General features: G+C 45.7%; 1 protein-coding gene across 2 annotated transcripts in view; it reads right to left on the bottom strand.

The window, feature by feature from the left end:
* NEURL1 (neuralized E3 ubiquitin protein ligase 1) overlaps nt 1-21,437 on the bottom strand; it is a 165,197-nt gene that overhangs the window by 82,131 nt on the left and 61,629 nt on the right. The window contains exon 1 of one of the 2 annotated variants that reach the window (XM_075154978.1): nt 9,422-9,503. The exons of the other annotated variant lie outside the window; for it this stretch is intronic. Coding sequence (XP_075011079.1) covers nt 9,422-9,455 — 34 coding nt within the window. The 5' untranslated portion in view covers nt 9,456-9,503. Of the gene's footprint in view, nt 1-9,421; nt 9,504-21,437 lie in introns of those variants that run through there. 2 annotated transcript variants of the gene reach the window in all.

Below are 21,437 nucleotides of genomic sequence, written 5' to 3'. Positions count from 1 at the left end.
ATTTCTATCTTCGAGAGAGACTTATTTCTTTTAACTTTTTTTTTAATCTCAGTCTCTTTGTAAGCTGCTATTTTTTAACTTTTGAAAAATACCAATTCTTAACAACCCTTATGTCTCCAGTTAGTCTCCCAACAGCCCTAGAGAAAAGTAAGGTTTTATTTAAAGTACTTTTATTTGAGTCAGTGAATATTAGAGATAGACAGATCAGAGCTGAAGTTGTAGCTTCCCAAAATATCCCCCCCAAAAGCCCTTCCCCTTCTCTCTCCTCCTCCCAAAATCTAAAGCCAATGAAACATTTCTGTGTCTCTGTCTTCTGACCGAAAGCCTGATCTGTGCAACAGAAACTAAAATCCAGGGTTTATTTCATTCTAAAACCGTATCCCCAACGCCCTTGCCACCAAGTTGCCATTTGGCCAGTTTTCTAACATTTTAGCTTCTCCAAACAAGAAAAAGTAAAGTCATGGGGACATTTTCCTTAAGCAAAAGATGTTTACCAGAAATCTTCTTTACTGTAAAGCAGCAACCAATGCACAGCATATCGCATTTACGCCAGAGCTGTGATGAATGCCTGTTGAGCTGCAGCACTTAAACCACTTGCATTTTAAACAGCAGTTTGTCAAGTGATGTTAATTATTTGGGAGGTCTCTGCTCCCAGAAACATAAACATTTCTTTTTACACTGATCACATTTTCTTTTCCATGTGGTGCTTCCAGCAGAGACTGAAATTAAAATGGCTTCTTTGTGTGCCATGGTGTGGTTTATAGCTCAGTCCCCCCTCTAGGCTTGCAAGCAGGGGGTAGCATCGCACCGGGGCTCTGCACAGCACCTTCCCCACCCTTGCTTTGCAGGTGGAAACCTCCTTTCCACAGGTGGGAGAGCTCTCCCAGGCTCAAACCCATCCACCCTCCTTGAGGCTACGCAGCTTCCTCCTGGCTGATCACCGGTCTGGGACTTGGAACAGCCTGAGGATCACTTGAACTTTGTAAAGCAAGCAAAGGGCTCGGTTGCTAGGAAGCACCGCAGGGAACAGAAGGAGAATAGCCTCTTGCAGGAGTCACAGGCAAAAAAAACAGCCTCCAGACCTGCCAAGGTGCAGCTCAAACAGGGGCACATGCTTCCTTCAAACCGCCTCCCGGTTCAACGGGCGTTGCTTTTGAGGTTGCAGCCTCAGTGCCTGAGCTCTGCTTATGCCAGGCCACAGCCTCCCAGTTCCTTGAAAAACACATTTTCAGTCCTGCCCTGGTATCTCATAGCAGGTCCTGCTTTTGCTGACAAGTCTATTGTCGAAAAACTTCCAACGGTGTACCCAGGCAGTGCCACGTGGCTGCACAGCAAGGTGTACCACCGAGAAAATATGGCAGTGTCGGCCACAGAAAGTGTCATGGAACCGCAGCAAGCAAACCAAAGGCTTTACCTGCAGCGTTTGCAGAGCTGCACTGAGCCATCTGCAAGTCAGTTGTGGGGACTTTCTCTTCAGGGCTCTGTGTGCTTCGATCCATAAGGATTTCTCTCCAAAGGTAGTCAAAGATGGGGACAGCCTCTGCTATCCAGTCCTTTTATAGGGAGGTCACTGCACATCCATCCTGCCTGGGTCAAGTGTTGGGTCCTTTTCTGTTCTCCAGACTTCATCCACAAAGCCTGCTGTGAGCCACTTCTTGGGCTAAACCAGCGTGTCAGGGCAGGTCACCTCGCGTGGACCAGCCCCACATGGCCCCTGTGCAGAACTGCCGTATTAGGTACAATGGGACCGGGCAAATTCAGACCATGCGTACCTAGTGTTACTTGAGCCCCCACGCTTCCCCTCTGTATTAGGGTGCATTGACTAGTATAGGCAGAAAGGGATGTAAACTGAACCACAAAAAGGAGCTGATTTTCACAGCACGGGGCCTTGGTTTATCGCAAAGGCTTCTCATAAAAAGTGATTTTAACTCGAGGGAGAGAGTGAGAACTCCGTATTTCTCCTGATGCTGGCTGTTGGGGGGGGAGACAAACAGGACCACACTGTTTACATTCTGTATCATGTTCATTAATGTATATGGCTTTTATTATATCCCCTTTCTACTATTTTCTCTTTTTCTTTAAAGTAAAAGTGCTATCAACACTTCTAATGGGAAAAATATGTTCATGCATCTGATCAATTATCACGGCTCTCTCCGAGCCCACTTCCTTTGCTCTCCCCAGCCCCATCAACTGCAGTTATCTTGAACGTTATTTTTAATGCCAGCAAATTACAGTGTCCCTTCAAGAGACAATCAAGGACAGAGTCAAGGAACAGAAATACCAGTGAGAATAACTCGACAAGAGCTACAGAGAAGGCAGCTCTGACTTATTTTGGACCAGCTTGACTCAGATAAATACGTTTTCAAAGCAAAACACTGTGATTTAGAGGGGGATAGACAGGGAGAAAAACGAACAGACAACAATGCTAATAGGGACCAACCCTAAAGCAAAGCACAGCAACATGAAGAGCTGCAGCATATGCTCTGACCGCGGGCACCCGTACCACCAGGCTTGCGGCTGGCAGCCACGCTCTTATTTAGCCTCTGGGAGACAAGATCTCTCCTGACCTCCAGCTCGGTACCCTGCTATGCTGTCAGTAACCCCTGCCGATTCCCAAGGGCAATCAGTCGGGATCAATTCTTTGCTGTGCTTTCACTTTCCAGGAAAATGCCTTTCCTTCAGGATTAATCTTTTTTAGATTGATCTCAATGCAACCCTCTGCATGTAAGGATATCATTAATGTAAAATTCCTTAATAAAAAGAAAGCAGGTCTATCAATTTTGAGATTATATGTCTAGAGACCGCCTCTTCTTGATTCCTGCTACATGTCAGCAATGGTGACTGTATTTGTTTTGCAAATTTATTTTATACTATTAAAAATATGAATCTTCTGGCTGTGGGAGTACTTGTTGTGATTAAGCATGCAAATGATTCCCTAGGACATGTCAAGGGATCCTACAAACTTTCCTGAAGAGACACCCGCTACCTTTAAATTGATTGAATGATAGCTAAACAGACCACCATAATTCTTAAGAAAACAAGAGTTAAGTAAGGAAGAAGTGAAGAAGGATCAGAGATAAGAATACTTCCATGTCGGGGAGGGAGAAGATCAGTCAAAGAGGAGACAAATAAGACAACAAGATCTGACAAACAACATTCAGTCTCTAGGTCCCACCAGAACAGAGCATCAGGCCGACACAGAAAAGCTAACAGGAAAATGCCATGAAAGCAAAGGACAAAATGAGAACGGGGATGCTCTTTGCTCTCACCACTTGTAGCAAGACCCCTGCAGTCAAATACTGCCACAACTAATGAAAAACGCATTTGCCTTTCACAATAAATAGAACCGTTTTCAAGTATAAACGTGGTTACCCGTAGAACCTCTATATACAGAGGTATATAGTACACACTTCATTTCACAGCAGTCAGTACCCTTTACTATCAGCCACCTTGGGACACTGGCAGGTGACCCACACACAGGTCAGCGGCATGACCCGAAATAATCTCTGGGAGCCCCACTTTTAGCAAATGCCAACACTGCTTTGGCACCCTGCCCAGGGTCTTCTGCACCAGTTAATCCAACCCTGAGCAGGATTAATTTCTCATACACACACACACACTCATTCACTCTCAGGGCTGTATCGTGCTGCGAGCAGAGTGAGTTTAGGAAGCGCCTTTTCTCCCCAATCCCGTATTGGTTCTCAAGGAGCAACTGTCTGCAGAATATGGGAGATGTTAACCCCCTAGTGAGGCTGATTCCATCACCAGTCACTCCATCAAATGAGAAGTTACCCCAAAATCTAGACAATAACTTAGATAGGAATAAAAGTAATACCAATTTGCAAAGAAATCTCACTAACATGAGATAAATGTTGTCAGGTCTTCATTTTTTTCGCTATTGTTGTTTCTTATTTCTTCTGGGATATTTGCAGTTTTAATTAGGTGTAAGAAGTTGGAAATTATTCAACTTGAAGGTGTGTATTGCACTGGAGTACAATTCTGTTTAGTGATACTAACTGCAAGGGTGAAATGTGGTATTTGGAACGGTTATTGCAGTATAGGCAATGAACATACAGAGTGAGAAACAAAGCGTGGGGCTGATTTCAGCACTTGCATATAGATATACCATTCACTACACTACAAGGAATTAAAAGAAAGCTAAAAATAGAGCTCTATTGTGCAAAGGAAGAATAAATGAAGTTGCATACAGTAGCTATTTTACACTAGGGAAGTGGCCTCCACCCTCTGCTGTTCCCCAAAGCCCTACAGCAGCAGCTCAGCCGCTCTCGCTGGGGCTGAGGGCTTCCACACCGCACCCGAATATCCCCTACCTCCTGCCAACACGTGCGAGCAAGACCCAGAAATTGTTCTCCGGGAGAACAAAACGCGGAGGAAGGACAATGCCAGTGCTTCACACCTCTTTTGCACGGGAATAAATGACCAGCCAGGTGCAGGGAAGTCTATAGAAAATAAGATCCCAATTAAATGGGAAATGAATCCAGACAGCCACCCAAAAGCCTACTGCCATGCAGCATGGATGGAGGCCTGCTGCACCGTAACGCCTGCTTCCTCCTCCCTTTTTGCGGCACAGCCACACAACTGTGGCTGCGTTGCTCACCAGGCCTATCTACGTGTGGTAAGGGGAAAATCTGGCCATGCATAATACTTATGTGGGCCTCTATATACACCACACAAAGACACACGAGCCATTATTTATATTGCATCCACAACTTATGGAGCATCATCTGCAAGCAGCTTAAAAACTCAGCCATTCAAACTGAAAATCACATCTGTCAATCAGTACTGCTTCCCAGGTTAAAAACCCAATGCACTCTCACTAGGGACTTCTTTGCAATTACATCGATGCCATACAATTACAGTTCGGAAAATGTGGCACAAGATACCTTCCTCCCTGCTCCTTGTAAAAATTATTCCACCGCAAAACACTGATGAACGCCTGTGACGTAAGTAATTAAAGCAAAAATAAAACAAAGCCCTGCAATGAGGGACTTATTAGTAATTATGACTTGTAGGAGGGAAGGTTATTGAGCAAATGTGCAGGTACGCACAGACTCACATATCACCTGCCCATGAATTAATCCACTGTGCACACTCTAGCTAGTCAAAAGCCCTCTGAAGAGATGCGTACATGTAAATCACTAACCCCTGCACGTCTACATACACTGAATCCCTCTCCCAGCACAGTACAGCAGCTTCTTTTGCTAAACCATCACTTTGTCTTAGTTTGCTTCTGAGTGAAAGAGAAATAAAAAATACTGAGGTGGTTTTTTTCTCAAACAGAAACTCCTGGATTTGGCCCCCTAAAATTAAGAATAGGATCTTCCGCACCTACTCACAGCCATAGGAGGAATTTAAAACTACTGCAACAGGTGACAGGTGAATCAAATACATAACAAGAACATATGTATTATGACATATGCATCTATTGGAGATATGTTTCAAGCATGATTAGCTAGCAAGTAGTTTAATATATTTAGTAAACTCTGCCTATGTTATAGGAATACCATAGTACACAGCCATTCTTGAAGAAACCAGCCTCAAAGGAACCACAAGCAACCATATTAACATTTTCTGTTTAAAATATTGTTAAAGCAAACCACAAGCAATCATATTATCATTTCCTGTTAAAATATTGTTAGAGTAAACACTGCACGTATAGATATTACTTTTTAAATAGCAAGTAAACATCCTGTCCATCAAGGTTGTGTTACCTTTGAACTTCCTATTTCGACTTTTCTTCTCTTTGCATAGAGAGCTCTGGAAAGCACCCCAAGGACTTCTGTGGATGGCGGTGGGAAAGGGAGAGGGAATGGGGAAGAGGAGCAGAGGCCGTCACGGTGCCAAGTGCCAAGTGACATAGATGGAGACTGCATGAGGACGCTTGCGCAATGCATGTTATTTCACAGAGAAGAAGAGTGACCAGCTCCCATGTCCTAACATACCAAGCCATCAGATGTCTCCTTTCAAAAATAAAGGTGCTGCCTTTCATGGCACAAGCCCGCTGGGGTTTGTTTGCTAGCAAGGAATGAAGTCGGAGGTGGGTCTCTCCCAGGAAGTTCAGGCAACTGATGCTCCAGTGCCCTTGGTTCAAAGCTTATTTTTCCTCCCAGTCCCATCAGGTGGGAGACTTTCCTTCAGGTGACTCAGGGCCCATTCAGCACCCGCCAACTCCATCATTAGGACAGACTAGTGTGGCTCTCCTGCACTGCCACAATATAGGAAAGGATCAATAGGAAAGCAGTGTTTTCACTCAAGGAGATGCCTGTCCATTGTGCTGCTTTTGGCTGGGGTAGAGTTAATTTTCTTCATAGTAGCTAATATGGGGCTGTGTTTTGGATTTGTGCTGGAAACAGTGTTGATACTAGAGGGATGGTTTTGTGACTGCTGAGCAGTGCTCACACAGAGCCAAGGCCTTTTCTGCTCCTCACCCCACTCCACCAGCGAGAAGGCTGGGGGTGCACAAGAAGTTGGGAGGGGACACAGCCAGGACAGCTGACCCCAACTGACCAAAGGGATATCCCATACCATATGACGTCATGCTCAGCATGTAAAGCTGGGGGAAGAAGAAGGAAGGGGGGGACATTCGGAGTGACGGCGTTTGTCTTCCCAAGTCACTGTTACGCGTGATGGAGCCCTGCTTTCCTGGAGATGGCTGAACACCTGCCTGCCGATGGGAAGGAGTGAATTAATTCCTCATTTTGCTTTGCTTGCGCGCGCGGTTTTTGCTTTCCCTATTAAGCTGTCTTTATCTCAACTCATGAGTTCTCTCACTTTTACTCTTCTGATTCTCTCCCCCATCCCACCGAGGGGGGAGTGAGCGAGCGGCTGTGTGGGACTTTGCTGGCTGGGGTTAAGCCACGACACCCATACAAGCATGCACGTACCTCACCGGACGGCTCAAATAGGATCGACACAGCACCGGCTTGCAGGGCTTCACATAATAGACCCAAGCAGCAGTGCAGGTCCAGGGACATCCAGCGTCACCACCACCAACCACGCATCCTCAGGCATCACGCTGCACCCACCCATGGCTTTCCCCATGCCAAAGGATGCTGAGGCTCCTCTGACCCGTAGGAATGCTGCGTGGCTTTACTTTGCTGCTTGAAAGCAGATTTGTGGGTGACAGAGGGTAAAATGGTGCAAGGCGTTCCTCATCATGACAGCCTGTGTATGACTGCGCTTGACTACTATAAACCTCTGTCCTTACGTCAAGGCACCCACAGCTTTTAAACGTCACCACCTTGATTTTATGCTTTTTTGAAAGGGTGCCTCCCTCGTGATCTGCTTCAGGAGCTTTTATCTCAATTTACTTTTCTGACCCCACCAAGGTCAGGGTGGGCCCCGGAGGAGGCAGGGACCTGGCACACCGCTTAGGGCACACATCTCGGGGAAACTGGCTGCCTCCCCCGGACCGTCTCAGCAGAGCCACAAGCAGCCAGCCCGTGCAGCACCCCATCTGACCTGATTTTCAGTGAGTTTAAATTACTTAGGTGCTTGTGAAAAGACCTGTCCATCCTTGCAACACAGAGAGGTCACCAGAAATATCTGGAGGACATGAATTTATGCTTTACCTGTGCTTTCTAAAAACAAAGGATGTCAGCCTCCAGGGCTGTCAATACAACTCCTTTCAGAATTGTTACATTCATTTTCAATTATCCTTCAGAGAAATGGATAAGGTTTCAGTTCTGTTTCCCCAGCTATTTTGAGACACATCTGAAACAGAAATATTCAACAGAAAGATGGAACTGGAGGAACGGTAGCCACAGACAAACCACAAGTACAGATGCAGTCTATTTTTGTTAAATGTGCTTTGTTGCATGACTTCTTATTATTTAATTTTTTAAAATATAATGCACATCCACTTCTTTTTTAAGCATCGCTGTGCCAAACACAGAAGTGCATCACCTCTGAATATAACACAGCCTATAGCCCCTCTGTATGAAGAGGGAAATTTGAGTTAACTACCCACATCTCCTCATTAGTTTTTCTCTCCCAACAAAATAAAAATTGAAGAGAACCATGCTTGCTGGAGTAGCATCGCTGAAAGGCAGAAGTTGCAGGATTACTGTGCAGTGCGCTGCCGGCTGCAGGCAGGAGAAAGCCCCAGCAGGAATGCCAAGTCCCTGGCGCACACAGGAAACATATATAGCTATTATTCTTTCCCAGCCATTTTTTTTCAAATTCATTCAAATAATGCTTCAAAGGGGAAAAGGCAGTTACAATCACAAGACAACAGCCAGCTTTTTTTATGTTGACCCGACAGTACTGTTATTCTGCATATTGCATGTATATCATGAGATTAGAGAAGAAATAAGGTCAGACCACAGATGAAACTTCAGAACACAAACGATGAACAAATAAAAATCTCTATTGAGACATGCTTGCTAAATGCCTTTAGGGAGAAAGTCATCTACTTCCTAACTATGTCTATTTGTTCCTCAAACCATAGGGTTTGGACTTGGTGGAAAACATGAGAGAATCAGGACTGTAACGTGAATATTCACAGCCTAAGTGTATATACCTCATGCATCTCTATTCAAAGAAAGAATACGAGATGCTCCAAGCCCACGCAATGCTCTACCTGTGTCTTTCATACCCATATTGACTATTGTAACAAGGAAGTGTCACTGAAAATACATTCATGCCGCACTGAATATACAGCACGTTTACTACATCCAAAGTTAAACAGAACATTTCAGAGCAATAGGCAAGTTTAATATTAAGGAGTGCAATACTCTCACAGAAGCATTTATGGCATGAGATTTGCGCAGACAGGGACATGGCTAGTATCGCACGTCGTCTATAGATTCAAATTCTGGTTTAACGTTGGCCTGTGCAGGATATTCCAGTCCCTTTCCAGCTCCCCCCTCTCCCCTGCTTTACATTACCCAGCAAACGCAGACAGCGTGCTGCGCTTAACGGCTTTAGCTTCCTCTAAAATCAGTCAATTCAAACCAACGTTCATTCCAAGCCATATCAATGTAAAACGAAATAAACCAGAATTTATGTTAAGAAGAAACTGCTGGTGGAAAGGAAAAAGAAGGTGACTGTTTTGAGAGCCTACTAAGCTGCCTTGCAGTAACCTTTACCATCAGCTTAGCTGATTTTTCCCCGTGGGAGCTATCAGACAGCGCCCACAGACACTGTTACTTGCTTTTCGCCCCGACACCTCTCAGCACGCCCGCCAGCGCTGCACGGGCAGGTATTTGTCCCTTGTCCCCGGCCACACAGCGAGGCGAGCGCACCCCCAGCCCGGGCTTGCTCGTGGGCCAGCCCCGCTCCGGGAGCGGGATGCTCCGGCAGGACCGGCCGGGCAGAGCCCGCATCTCCCCGCCTCACCTTTCCCAGCCGCCTCCCGCTCCCCCCCGCAGCGGAGGGCTGGCGGTGGGTCGGTCCTTACCGTAGAGCAGGCTCCTCGTCACCTGCCCCCCCATGGCCGCGCAGCCCGGCGGGGGCACGGCCGGCCCCGCTCCGCTCCCGCAGCCCCCGGCCCACGCGGGAGCCGGCTGCCCCGCGCCGGCAGCCTCCACCCACTCCCGCGCCTCCTGCCGCGGCACCGGCGCTAGGAGCTGTCATGTTTATTTACATAAGAAGGAGGAGACTTCGCGGCTTCCTGAAATAGCTGCCGGCGTTTCATCGATGAAGCGTGTTCCCCCCCACGCACGCACACACACACAGTCCCACAGTGCAGAACGCAGCGGGCAAAGGCATCCACGCGCGATGCTGCCGTCGCTGCGTGCTGCCGGAGGGGGCTGCTGGCCGGGCTGAAAACCCGGCGGTACCCGGCTCCCCGGCAACGCCAAGAACAAAGCAGGAGGCACGGCCAACTCCACGGAAAAAATTTAAGAACTCATTTATAAAATCAAACGACTTTGGCCATTTGAAACTTTCACTACCCAGTGGTTTGGTATCCTAGCGCAAAGTCCTGGAATAAATTAAAATGGGGGGAGGGGGGGGAAGAAGAGAGTTAAAAAAAAATTATTACCAGACATCACTGCACCAGAGTCTTCAAACGGCCTCTGCTGGTTAATTATTAATTATTTAATAGCAAAGAAGAAGTGCTTGAAATGCAGAACGGTTCGCCATGGACTGTAATAATAAAAACATTACCCCCCATAAACTCTTTTGTGCGAGGCTTGCATGCTCAGCCCAGAAACAATGCTTCCTGCTCTCCAGCTCATTACCTCTGCTGATGGATAATGGCCAGCGTTATTAAAAGCAGGGGGATGCCGAGGGTGGTGGAGGGAGGTGTACAGGGTACCGCAGCCAAGGTTGGTCCCTCGGTTGCTCTCTGCACCCCGCGGTTCGTGCAGGAACTTGCTCATTCCCTCCTCTCCACCTCCAGCATTGCATGCCCCTGCCCACCCGCATGTCTCCTTGCATCTCTCCTGTCCGCTGCTCTAAGGGTAAATTAACACAGCAGGCACTGAGCTGCCATAGCCAGCCATGGAATATCCCTGTTGGCTTGTTTAAAACTAGCTCATGCATCTTTATGCTACGCCACAGTCGCTCTTCGCTCTGCAAAGGAGCAAGAGTCAAACTTACGCAGCCGCGAGTGCAGCTCTGCCTTCCAACTCTTACCATGGTCCTGGGCAAATCCCGCCATCCTACTGCCTCGACTCTGCCACCAGAAAAATGGGAAATAAGATTTTCTCTTGCCTGTGTTGTAAGGATTATTGCTTAGGATGGCTGGGTGCTGAGGTCTCAGCACTTCTGGGGAAAAAAAAAAAACAGTGCAAAAAAAGCCCAAGCCAAAAAGCACAGTCAGGATGTTTGCACTAATGCTGCGTGCATGAGGAAAGCTGTGCCCAGCATTTCCGACCTGCGAGAGGAGCCTCTCCCGAGCCCCCCAGCAGCAGGCAGGCACCACCGCCGGCTCACCCCCTGGCTCCCACCTGCCCAGCCAGGGAGACTCACACCCGGACCCCAGAGCCAAGCAGCAGCTCTTCCCTAGCTGAGCAGCACGCAGGCAGCACTCTGCTCCTCCCTGCCCGAAGTCACACTCTGCAGAGCTTACAGCAGCTTCTTGGCAGAAGACTCTTCCCTTTTTTTTTTCCCCTTCTATTTTTTTTTCCCCTCCCCTCCCAGACGATGCTGCATTTACAGCAGCAGCGGTGCAGGGTGAGGACGCGTCCCCAGGAGCACCGCAGCGTGGCCCCTGCACCCGACAGGTGCAGGACATCTCTTGGGTGACACCAGTCCATCACAGCACCCCGCTCTGCACCCACGGATACCACAAGGACACCGCTGGTTTCATCTCCTGGCGGGCAGCCCTCCTGCTCGGGCTGACGGCAAAGGGTCCGGGCACTTACGCCATCAACTACCACGTTTCACTCAGAGGAATGAAGATTGACTTGGACATTCAACCCCAAATTTTCTCCCTCAGTTTCTCATTTCAGCTCTGCTTTCCATCCTTACCTTAATCTTGCTACAGCTCTGTGAATAATTGACTTCTTGGTTCACTGCCTCAACCAAGAGATTGCTAGAAAAAAAAAAATCATTTCACGTTGGCCCAAAACCGAATGCTTTGTGCATCTCGCTGAACAAAATGTTTCTTTAACTCAAAATGAAGCATTTTATTTTCGGAGTTATTTTTACCTCATTTTTTCAAGTTATGGTCATTGAATCCATCCAGAAATGATGTCTTAAAAAAAAACATTAAGCCCTTTGTTTTGAATATACCAAAAGGAAAATTTTGAATTGTTATCTTTTCAGATTATTTTATTTTTTGCAACTTATTGGCTTTGTTTGTTTGTCTGAGGGGGAGGGTGGAGAGGGCAGACTGCCAGAATGAGTCATCCCGTTTGGCAGAAAATTATAAACAATTTCAATTGATTTAAAAATTGCATTTTTTTTTTCAGAAAAAATCCAGCACGACCCCCCCTGAACTTCCCCCACTGCTGTGGAGCAGCTCCTGCAGGACGCAGCCCCACAGAGCCATCCATGGTAGTCAAATGGCCTGTCCGCCCTGTTCCATGATAATTCCTCGAGGATTATTTGCCATATGGCAAATCTTTCCTCCACAGCCATGTCACGCTGGAACATATGCCTGATTTGTCCTTATCACCTCCAAGTCCATTTCAGACCTTGCCCTTTTCCAGATTCCTCTTCAGTCTTTCATGCTTCTGATTTTTCTCTAGACATAGAGAAAACCTATCTAGAACCCTGTTCCTATTTTGCAATTCTCTCTGCCAATACCCTCTAGGTCTCCTTGGGGTATTTCTTTGCCCTTGCCAATACGGGCACAGCCTCCCATTTTCGCATCAAGTATAAAAATCAATATCATCACCATTTGTGCTCTCTTCTAAATCACTGACAAAGGTATTAGGGCTGGACCCAACAGAAACCCAGCCCCTAAATCCATTCCCATTCGTGAACAGCGTCCAGCAAACTCCGGCCAAGCAGCAGCGCTGCTGTCCAAGCCGGCAGGAATCTGCTGCAGGAGTATTTTGAGGCAGTGTCTGATCTTGCTAAATATACTTATTTACCACAACAGTAGGACGCTGAGGCTGCAGAGGACTTCTGTAGATAGATTCACAGTCATCAGGCTATGTATTAGACTAAAACCTTGGATCTTTCCAAGCGGCCTTGTGCAGACAATGGGGCCCCTCTCCCACTCCTCCCGGGATAAAACCCCTAGCCCTGGGCACTGGGCAGCAGGTTTGGGTATGAAGTCAAGAGGTTATAAGCAACTGCATTGCTTCCCTGGTGTCCTGGTCAGAAGGCTAGCAGGCAGCAAGGAGGATGCTGGAGACCCACCATGGTCTGGGAAAAGACATCCCAACATGGCCAAACAGCCCATTCCACCCCGACTGATGGAAAGCAGCAGAGATACGTGCAGGGAGCCACGGCAGGGAAAGCAGCTCTGCAGAGACCTGCCTTGTGCAGGAGGAGACACAGAAAAAGGTACAAAAGAGACAGGGAAGAAGGAGAGGATGAAAAATCCATCTCATGGAGATCGAGGATAAGATTATATATATGCACAGGCCAGGACAGGAAAATGAAATTCCAGTTCATGCAAGCCTCATGCAGCTAAAACTCTTTTGGGACTGGATTTGGCTCTATGGAGAACTGGAGTTCACTCTTCATAAGCAAGACAAAACAAGAAATAAAACCTCTCTTGATGGGGGTTTTACCCACTTTAACGGTGCTGCAAGTAGAGACATCCCGCCAAGAAATGGTCCAAAATGTTTTCTTGAATACCAGTATGGGGGAAAGGAGGAAACTGTGGAAATCAATCTGATATTTGCCAGAGACAGGGAATCTTCTCTTAATGATTTTTATGTTTAAAAATGTGCCATCAATTTCTCTATTACCACTTGCACTTGACTTTATAGTAACAAACACATTGTCTAGAAATTGTCCTTTTTCACTGAATATGGTAGCTCTCAGCAAACAGCTGGAGATCATCTAGGAAGATGGAAGAATTTAGGGGAACACATTCTCGGGTCTTTTTTCAGCACGAGTCTCTGGCTGCTATCAGGGGAGAAACTTCACCTGTACAGAAAACAGATTTCCTCCAGGAACCTCTGCCACTGTAACTCCAGAGGAAAAACAATGTTCTCAACAGGAAAGCATCCACGAGGAAACGTCTCACCAGCATGTGCTAGTGCACAAGAAACAGGGACCAGAGCTAGGAAATCCTGCATTCTATGCATCCTTTTAACATTAGTTTATTGCCACTAATGGAGAGGGCTTAGACAAAAAATGTGTCTCCGCTTTCAATTCTTTATCTGTAATGCAAAGATACAGATACTGCCCTAGCAAAAGGTATGCTGATTAGTTGACGCTTATGCAGCCATTTGGGAATATAATGAGTTATGTCATTATTAAGCATTATTATAGAGCTGCCGCTCTGGATGAAAGCCAAATCTCAATGTATAAGTCAAAGGAAATTCAAAATTCTGGCTGAAATTCTTAAAATCAAAATCACCACTCATACCTACAAACTACGGCACCGCAACTGCTAACCCAGGCGCTCAATTATCCCGGTATAATTTTCTGCAGGCACAGCAGGAAGGAGAATTTAAGGACAGGGAAAATCTTGAGGCTGAATATCCACCTCACATTTGCACTCAGCGTAAACGAGACATCAGTTGCGTTTGCTTTGGTGACAGGAGCCGCAGCGGTGCAGTGGTAAAGGCTGCCTCTCGGTAGGGCAATGAAGACATCAGCGAGATGTTGTAATGGATGTCCAGGATGCGGATTGATTCGGTGAAGGAGACACGGCAGCGATAAGAGACTGAAGTCTCATGTCACTGCTCAGAGCTGCAACCTCTGTTCACGCAAAGCTGAAGCTGCCGTGGACATCCCAGGCTTCACTCTGACCCTGCCAGTGTGCGGCATTTCATCATAACCTCCCGGCGCGACTGTCTGCAGGGGTGGAAGAGGGGAACCGCCGTGCTGGAGAGGGGCAGGAGGCTGAGCAACGAGAAGGATTTCCAAGGCAAGGAACTGAACTGACCTCAGGCCAAGTTGCACAACGTTTTCCCATTAGCATGCAAAAGCTCACAAGCCCCCACTGGATGCTGGGTTTATCTTCAAAGACAGTGACTCAGTGCATGAAGGTGTCAGAAAAGAAATTAATGCCCCAAAAGCCAAGAGTGCCCCCTCCTCCTTGAATACTTTTGGGATTATATATTGAGAAAACCCTGTGGGACAGTACAAGGTAGCAGAGACTGGAAATGACAGGATTCAAAGTAAGGTGTGCCTTGCAATAAAGCATTGCATTGGGCTAACCAGTGTTTCTGAAAAGTAGCTTTTCGATGATACAGAAAACCTGTGCCTTCTTTGGGACAATATTGCCTGGAATCGGCCAAAAGCCCATTCCCAAGGGAAAGAATCATGCTGTGCATGACACCGACTGCGTCTTCGAATGCCTCCAGTCCTCACCTTCGCTTATACACTAAATTAACATTAATAGCTTAGCCTCTCACTGCCATTTCAGACTAACTCTTCAAGCACAAGAAGATTCCAAAGAATCTTAGGCCTATCCAAACGTAATGGAAAATGAAGATAAAAGCATCTCACTAGAAGAAACATCATAATTTAAAAAACCAAAGAAATGCTGATTTATAACACTCACCTAATGAAGCTGACTTTTGCTTTCAGAACAAGCATGAGAACCAGAAAGAAAACTACAGTTTCTATCTTCAAGCAAAGATTTTCTTTATTCTCATGTGAATATCTTTATTTTTACTCTGACTGGAGGTACAGCACAACGACAGCATGGCAGGACTGAGAAATCTGTTATTTCAAGCCCAGTTCTGTGGCTATTAAATGTTTGGAAACTTCAAACAGTACCATCCCATGTGATAGGCACTACGACAGCCTTCAGTGACAAAAGCACAGTATTTTTCCACGCAGAGCTACTGGGAACACTGATACAATATATATACTTTTTATATAATATAAGTAGCTCGTTCACACTTTATCATAGGCAAAATCCAAACTCTGCACTGAAAAAATGGAATTACCAACTGGAATCATGAGCATTTTTATGGCATTTTCACTTTAACATGTGACTGTTGAGCAAACGCCACAGTTGTTTTCACAATATTCCTGTAGGAAGAGGTGATGCCTCTCTGCCTGAGCTAGAGAAGCGTATTTTGAGTTTTTGTAAAAAGTAAACGAGGATCTTACGAGCAACAGGGTAATTTGCCTTAACAATCTTCATTCAATGCCCTCTGGAAAGAACACAGGCAGGAGCTCTGTGAAACCAAGGAGGTAAATAAGGTAATCAGAGAGCACCGGCACCAGGGTACAAATGAAGGTTAGATAGACAACTTCCCCTCCAGCATGTGCAAGCTTTTGAGACCTTGACTTCATAATCTTAATAACGTTCCCTTGGCATAGAGATATAATTTCTAAAGATTTTTCTTAGCAAATACAGTGACAGGAGAGAATAACCTCTCTGTTTCCCATCCCACCCTTTCTGAGAAAAGCCTCTCACTTGCACGCACTGATGTTTGTAACCAAGCAAAGGCACCATATGTTTGTGATGTAAATATTAGCCCAGCAGAGAAACACCTTTTTATTACCCTGTTGAAAGTCCTTCAGAGAGGGCGGCGAAGGGCAGCGGGGTCCAAAAGAAATCTTCTGGGCTGGCAAGACGGGAGGCAGGACCACGCCACATGTCCACGAGACAACGTCCCCCACTGCGTGTGCCCGCACAAAGCTTCAGCCTGGGCTTGAAAAGGCTCCTGGAGTCACAGAGGAAAGTCCCTGATCCTCTCCCAGGACTGGCCCCCCACGCACCCCTTCTCACCCTGAAACTTCCCTGCCTCCTGCTACAGGGCCATCCTATAGGAAACGGGATTTATTTACAAAACTTGTCCTTACAGGGCTGCTTTTGCAAGCTCTTTTACGTTAGACTTCATGGAACCAAAGGAGCTGGAGGTCAAATAATCCAAGGGCAAAATGCATAGCAAGGCTGAATTTTCCAGCCCAGGCAAAATTACTCTTGCAGGTGTAAATACAAAACAAATCATGTAATGCCTGCTACACGAGTTGCCCTTTCCCACTCCCTCTGTTCATCTGTTGCTCACCCTTCTCCAGTCTCCTGCTCTCCCTCACCAGATACTGCTGTCTGGTACCTCCCCATCCTAGACTCTTTGTGGCTTTTCAAGTTTTATCTGAAATTTACCCTTCCTCCCTTGTTATATCTTTTAACTCTTTTATTACTCAAATTAAAAGACATTTTGCATGTAACTCAATCTCACAAAAGTATTGTGAAAGATCACAAGCCAGATGCAGTAGACGGGGGGCAGCTATTACTGGAACGAGAAATGAGCTTTGGTTCTTCAGCTCAGGAAAACAGGATTTAATCAGTACAAAAGCTTTACCTTCACCAAATGTCACTTATTTTGGACCTACTTTATCAAAGCACAAAGCAGATGAACATAAAATGCAAATACTGTACTGAGTAGAGCGATGGTCATGTTCCCCTCCAGCCAGCCCTCCGACATCCCCATTTCCAGGAGGAGGAATCAGGGGTCAGTAGGACACGAGCTTCATAAAATTACCAAACGCAAAAAAATGTCTGTATGCCTAGGATCTAAACCATGCTAATATATTCATCACCACAGCATCTAGACTGAGTGTCTCTGACCTACCACAGCTTCTTCTGATCTGCTGCAAACTTTCGCAAACCAAAACAACGCTGCCTCTGCCATTGCGTTCTCTTCCTCCCATACACCATGCCTCCAGTCCAAAGGTCTTTTTCACTTCTCTTTCCTCCCTCCCCCATTCTTTGTCTCAGCATCCTCTTCTCTGCCGCCCACACACTTGGAGAGCAGAGAGCAGACCAATCTGGCAGGCTCAAATAACAACAAAAAAAGGAAAGAAAAAGAAAAAAGAAGTTGTTTTCTGGCCTAGAAGACTCCTCTGTATTTTTATCTGGAGGGAGCAATCAGATCTCTTTTCCCTTCACCAGGAACCAAAGGGAATGGCGATGACTCCCAAGGTCTCATCTCATGTTCTCACAAATCAGCCCTGACAAAAACAAGGGCGAAAGGCTGGCATTTCTTCCCGACACACAGGCACCTTTGAACAGGAACATTAAGCTTATTTTTAACCGTGCCTTCTTCCAGCATCAAGCACTAGTTAAAAATATCCATTTTTACAAGGTGGGGTTTGATTAGCCAGTTTTCTTGTTTGCTTTTCTTCAAAAGGGCTGAGGACAACCTCTGCTGCCTGGAGGCTGGTTAACCACCCAGGCGGTTATTGGCACTGCCTGGGCTGCCGGGCTGGCCGGACACGCGCCCACACGTGCAGCACCAGGAGGGGGTTTGGAAGGGTGCAGACCTCCACGTGCAGCACGCACCCCCACGGCGCCGACACAGCACTGGCAGCGTTTACCCATCAAGGTCCCAATCCTGCAATCTCATCAGCATATGCAAAAAATCCACTCTGGCATAAAGCATCTAATGACATTAATGGCACACAGCACAGCGATACGGTCCAGGCATGTGGAAATAATCACAGGCCCAGAACCCAGGGTGACTGATTTTTTTCCCATTCAACATATGTTTTACTTAGATGTCTGCTTCTTCCCACCCTTCTTTCTCTCCGTCTCCCAAACTATTATTTGTTTTTGGTGGAACACAGGAAAATGTCTTTAATACATTAACATTATAGGTTAAATCGCGCCTATCTGAGAAACACAAAATAGTTAACCTGGATATAAACAAGAGATTTTATTAAATTCACATATTCCTAATAATAGCCAGAACCTGACCCCACTGGTCACTGAGCAGATAAAATACATCTGAACTCTATTTGGCATGAGGTTCTAAAAATAATGTTTGTGATTCCTACAAAGAATTAGAACGAAAGAAGTTGACTTTCAATGGAGGTATAAACATCGTTTATTAGGACCAAAGTGTATATTCCACAGGATGATTCAAAAACTCTAAGCTATTCTGTGCAGTTATTTGTTTTCTTGAGGTGACCTGTGAGCCATATCCCAGGCTAGTAAAAATCAGCAATGACATCATTTACAACATCAGCCCAAACAGAGCGTTTCTCCCTCCCTATCAGGTCATCTTAACTCAGCTGTTCTTGTGTCCTGGCGATGTTTTATCTGCACAAAAGCATTTTTACCTGTGCAGTTACATGTCAACTACAATGACTTTTGTAACTTTAGCTTTTTGTTGCCGCACAGACAAAATGCCCATCTTCAAAGACTTTATCAACACAGTTATAGCAAGAGACCTCATAAGCAGATAGGGCCTTTAACCAGCCTTACACCGAGTATCTGCTACAGATAGCAGCTGGACTGCTCTGTGGAAAGCAAAGTCTCTTTAGAAGCAGATCAGCCGACACACTCTTTGCCATGTGTCTGACGTGTCTGGGCAGAAGGGGACGTTTTCACGTGTCTCCTCCTGCCTTGTAACTTCAGGAGCCAATACCAACGCTTTGGTGGCTGCAGCGTGTCCTTGCCCATAGGAGACTGTTGCTCTTCCCAGGGGGGTCCCCACTTGACTCTCACCCAGCCTTCACCTCCAAGGAGCAAACACAGACAGTTGATGCTCAGTGCTCCCCAGCTTCACCCAGATCTTCATCAAATTGCACTGTGACTCACTGCTAATTCACATACAGTGTACTCGGTCCACTGACATTTCCAAGACCTCATTCAAGGCCTGACCGTGGTCTCACTCCCACTTCAGAGACTATTTCCCCCGCAGCTGCAGAGTGTGTTTGGAGGACAGGAGAGAAGAATGTTTTTCATTAATATAGAGTAGCTTAGAAGTATAAATCTTTTTCGTCTAGATTAAGATAGGAACATTAGACATAATGAAAAGATTAATATCTCTGCATGTTCAGTGTTAGCAGGACAGGTCTGTACATTACATGGATGTGATGCTATTTCAGATGATGGTCCTTTTAACAGTTAGAAGTTTATTCAAGATCCATGTCTTAGGAGTTTGTGATCTTCCCAGACATAAGTGTTTGCTTCAAGACAAACCCTAGTACCACCTGTCAAGGCAAAGGTTTATTTAAGAGAATATGTATGAGATGTGGGCAACCCATACCACAGTGACCCCAGCAATGCCCCGATGAATCAGCTGCTTTTGTTGGGAAGGGCGGGGAGCCGTTTGGATGCTTAGAGACCAGAGTTTCCTTGCTGGTCATTCCTTCTGGGTATTGTTCAGGCAAACCTAAAGATCAGTAGCTTGTACTTCTTCCCCCACAACCCTACTGTATATTGCTGATGCCATTTAGCTACCTGCTGCTTTGCAAGTCTGTGAAACATCCAACAGTCTGACCTCAAAACTCAGGCGACACAGAAAAGCATCTTTGTTCAATACCTTATTTCACCTTCTAGCAAACAGAAACAGTGTCCGTATCACACAGCTGGGATGGACACTTATCTGGGTAAGACCACACTCTGAGCCAATACTTGTTGGGATTTAGATGACTTGAGTTGAGGAAGGAGACTTGGAAGATGTTGAAATTTGAGTGGGACAGTTGTGTAAAGACGCACAAAAATATTTAAAGGAGATGGGCACAATAAAGAGGAAAGACATTTTTGCTGGCTCATGAAAATGAAACATTTGCAGGGCTTAATCTGCCACCACTGAAATCAATAAGAATTTTGCCAGTGAAGCAAAACAAAAGCAGAAATAGAAACAACATCTGACATTTGCTACGTTAGACTCATACAAATTGTTGTAGTTAATAGCCTATGAGATGAATAAATAATATACCATAGGCAATGGATGATTTTAAACTTCCATTTTCACAGTATGAGGGTGTCATGATCTGGAGAGTTTTGAAGCTTGTAAAGGCTGCTTATGCTGAGTCATATTTAGAAAGAGATTTTCCATTTAGATAGTCATGCTAAATCTATAAAGACACCAAACAAAAGAACATGTGAGAGGAAAAAAGATAAAAATACAATATAGCGATTAAGACGCATGCTCAAGAACAGAAAAGAATTTGGATAAAATTTGTTGTAAATAATTTATCGTTGAAGTAGCCCTCATAAATTTAAGTTCTTGGAATGCAAAAGGCAAAATATTTCTGTAAATTATTAATGTTTGGGAACTGATCATATAAGCCTCAGAGGCCAACTCCTTATCCAGTATAAATGAAAGCATCTGGCCTTGTATCTTTAAGATCATAATGAGATGGCCACTGAGCAGTCACTATGGAAAGCATGGTATTCAGAAATTAATATCTCTCTGGGCACAGAACACATAATGAATATAACAAGGCAGAACAGAAAAACAGGACTTGGACTATCATATCAAAACTCAGGGATACTCAGCGGATCAGTCGTGCAGGCAGCAGACCAGCAGACAACAGAACGGTGTGAGGAACTGGAGAGCAACCTACGCAGCAGTCCAAAAGCAAGAAGGGGAACGAGAAATAAAAGAAGAAATAAAGGAGGTGGGAGGGATGACACGTTTCAGAAAGCTCTCAGCTCCCATTTAATTGGCAAACAAGAGGTCACATTTTATATTGGTGCCCACATTTTATAAGGGGCACCAATCTTTTTCCCAGCCAGACTTGCAAATATTAAACCCTTGAAAGCATGGCAGATGCTTGGAAGCGTGGCCCTCCATGTCCCACTCCCACCGCTTTAAAAAGCAAAGATTTTGCTCAATGCATTTTAAGCACAGAGATTCCTATTGAGCAAAGCTTTGTGCATTTTTATTTTAAAACAACCTGAGTGTGAGCTAGTCTGTACCTCATGTGGGTTTTTCCAGCCTTTCACATCTCCTGGCTGGCGGCAATGGCGGTCTGTCTGGCACGTGCACAGACCAAGCTCCAGGACACAGAAAGTGCCAGATGCATCACTGCAAGGGCTGCAGTTTTGCAGATGAACTGGAAACACCTAATGACTGCAGAAGGAAAGCACCTGTAGAAATCCTCACCTCTCTCACCATCAGGTATTTTAGCAGTCCCGA

The sequence above is a fragment of the Calonectris borealis genome, chromosome 7, assembly GCF_964195595.1.
Source record: "Calonectris borealis chromosome 7, bCalBor7.hap1.2, whole genome shotgun sequence".
Taxonomy (NCBI): Eukaryota; Metazoa; Chordata; class Aves; order Procellariiformes; family Procellariidae; genus Calonectris; species Calonectris borealis.
Note: the sequence above shows the minus strand (reverse complement) of the source record. Positions and strands in the feature narration are given on the sequence as shown.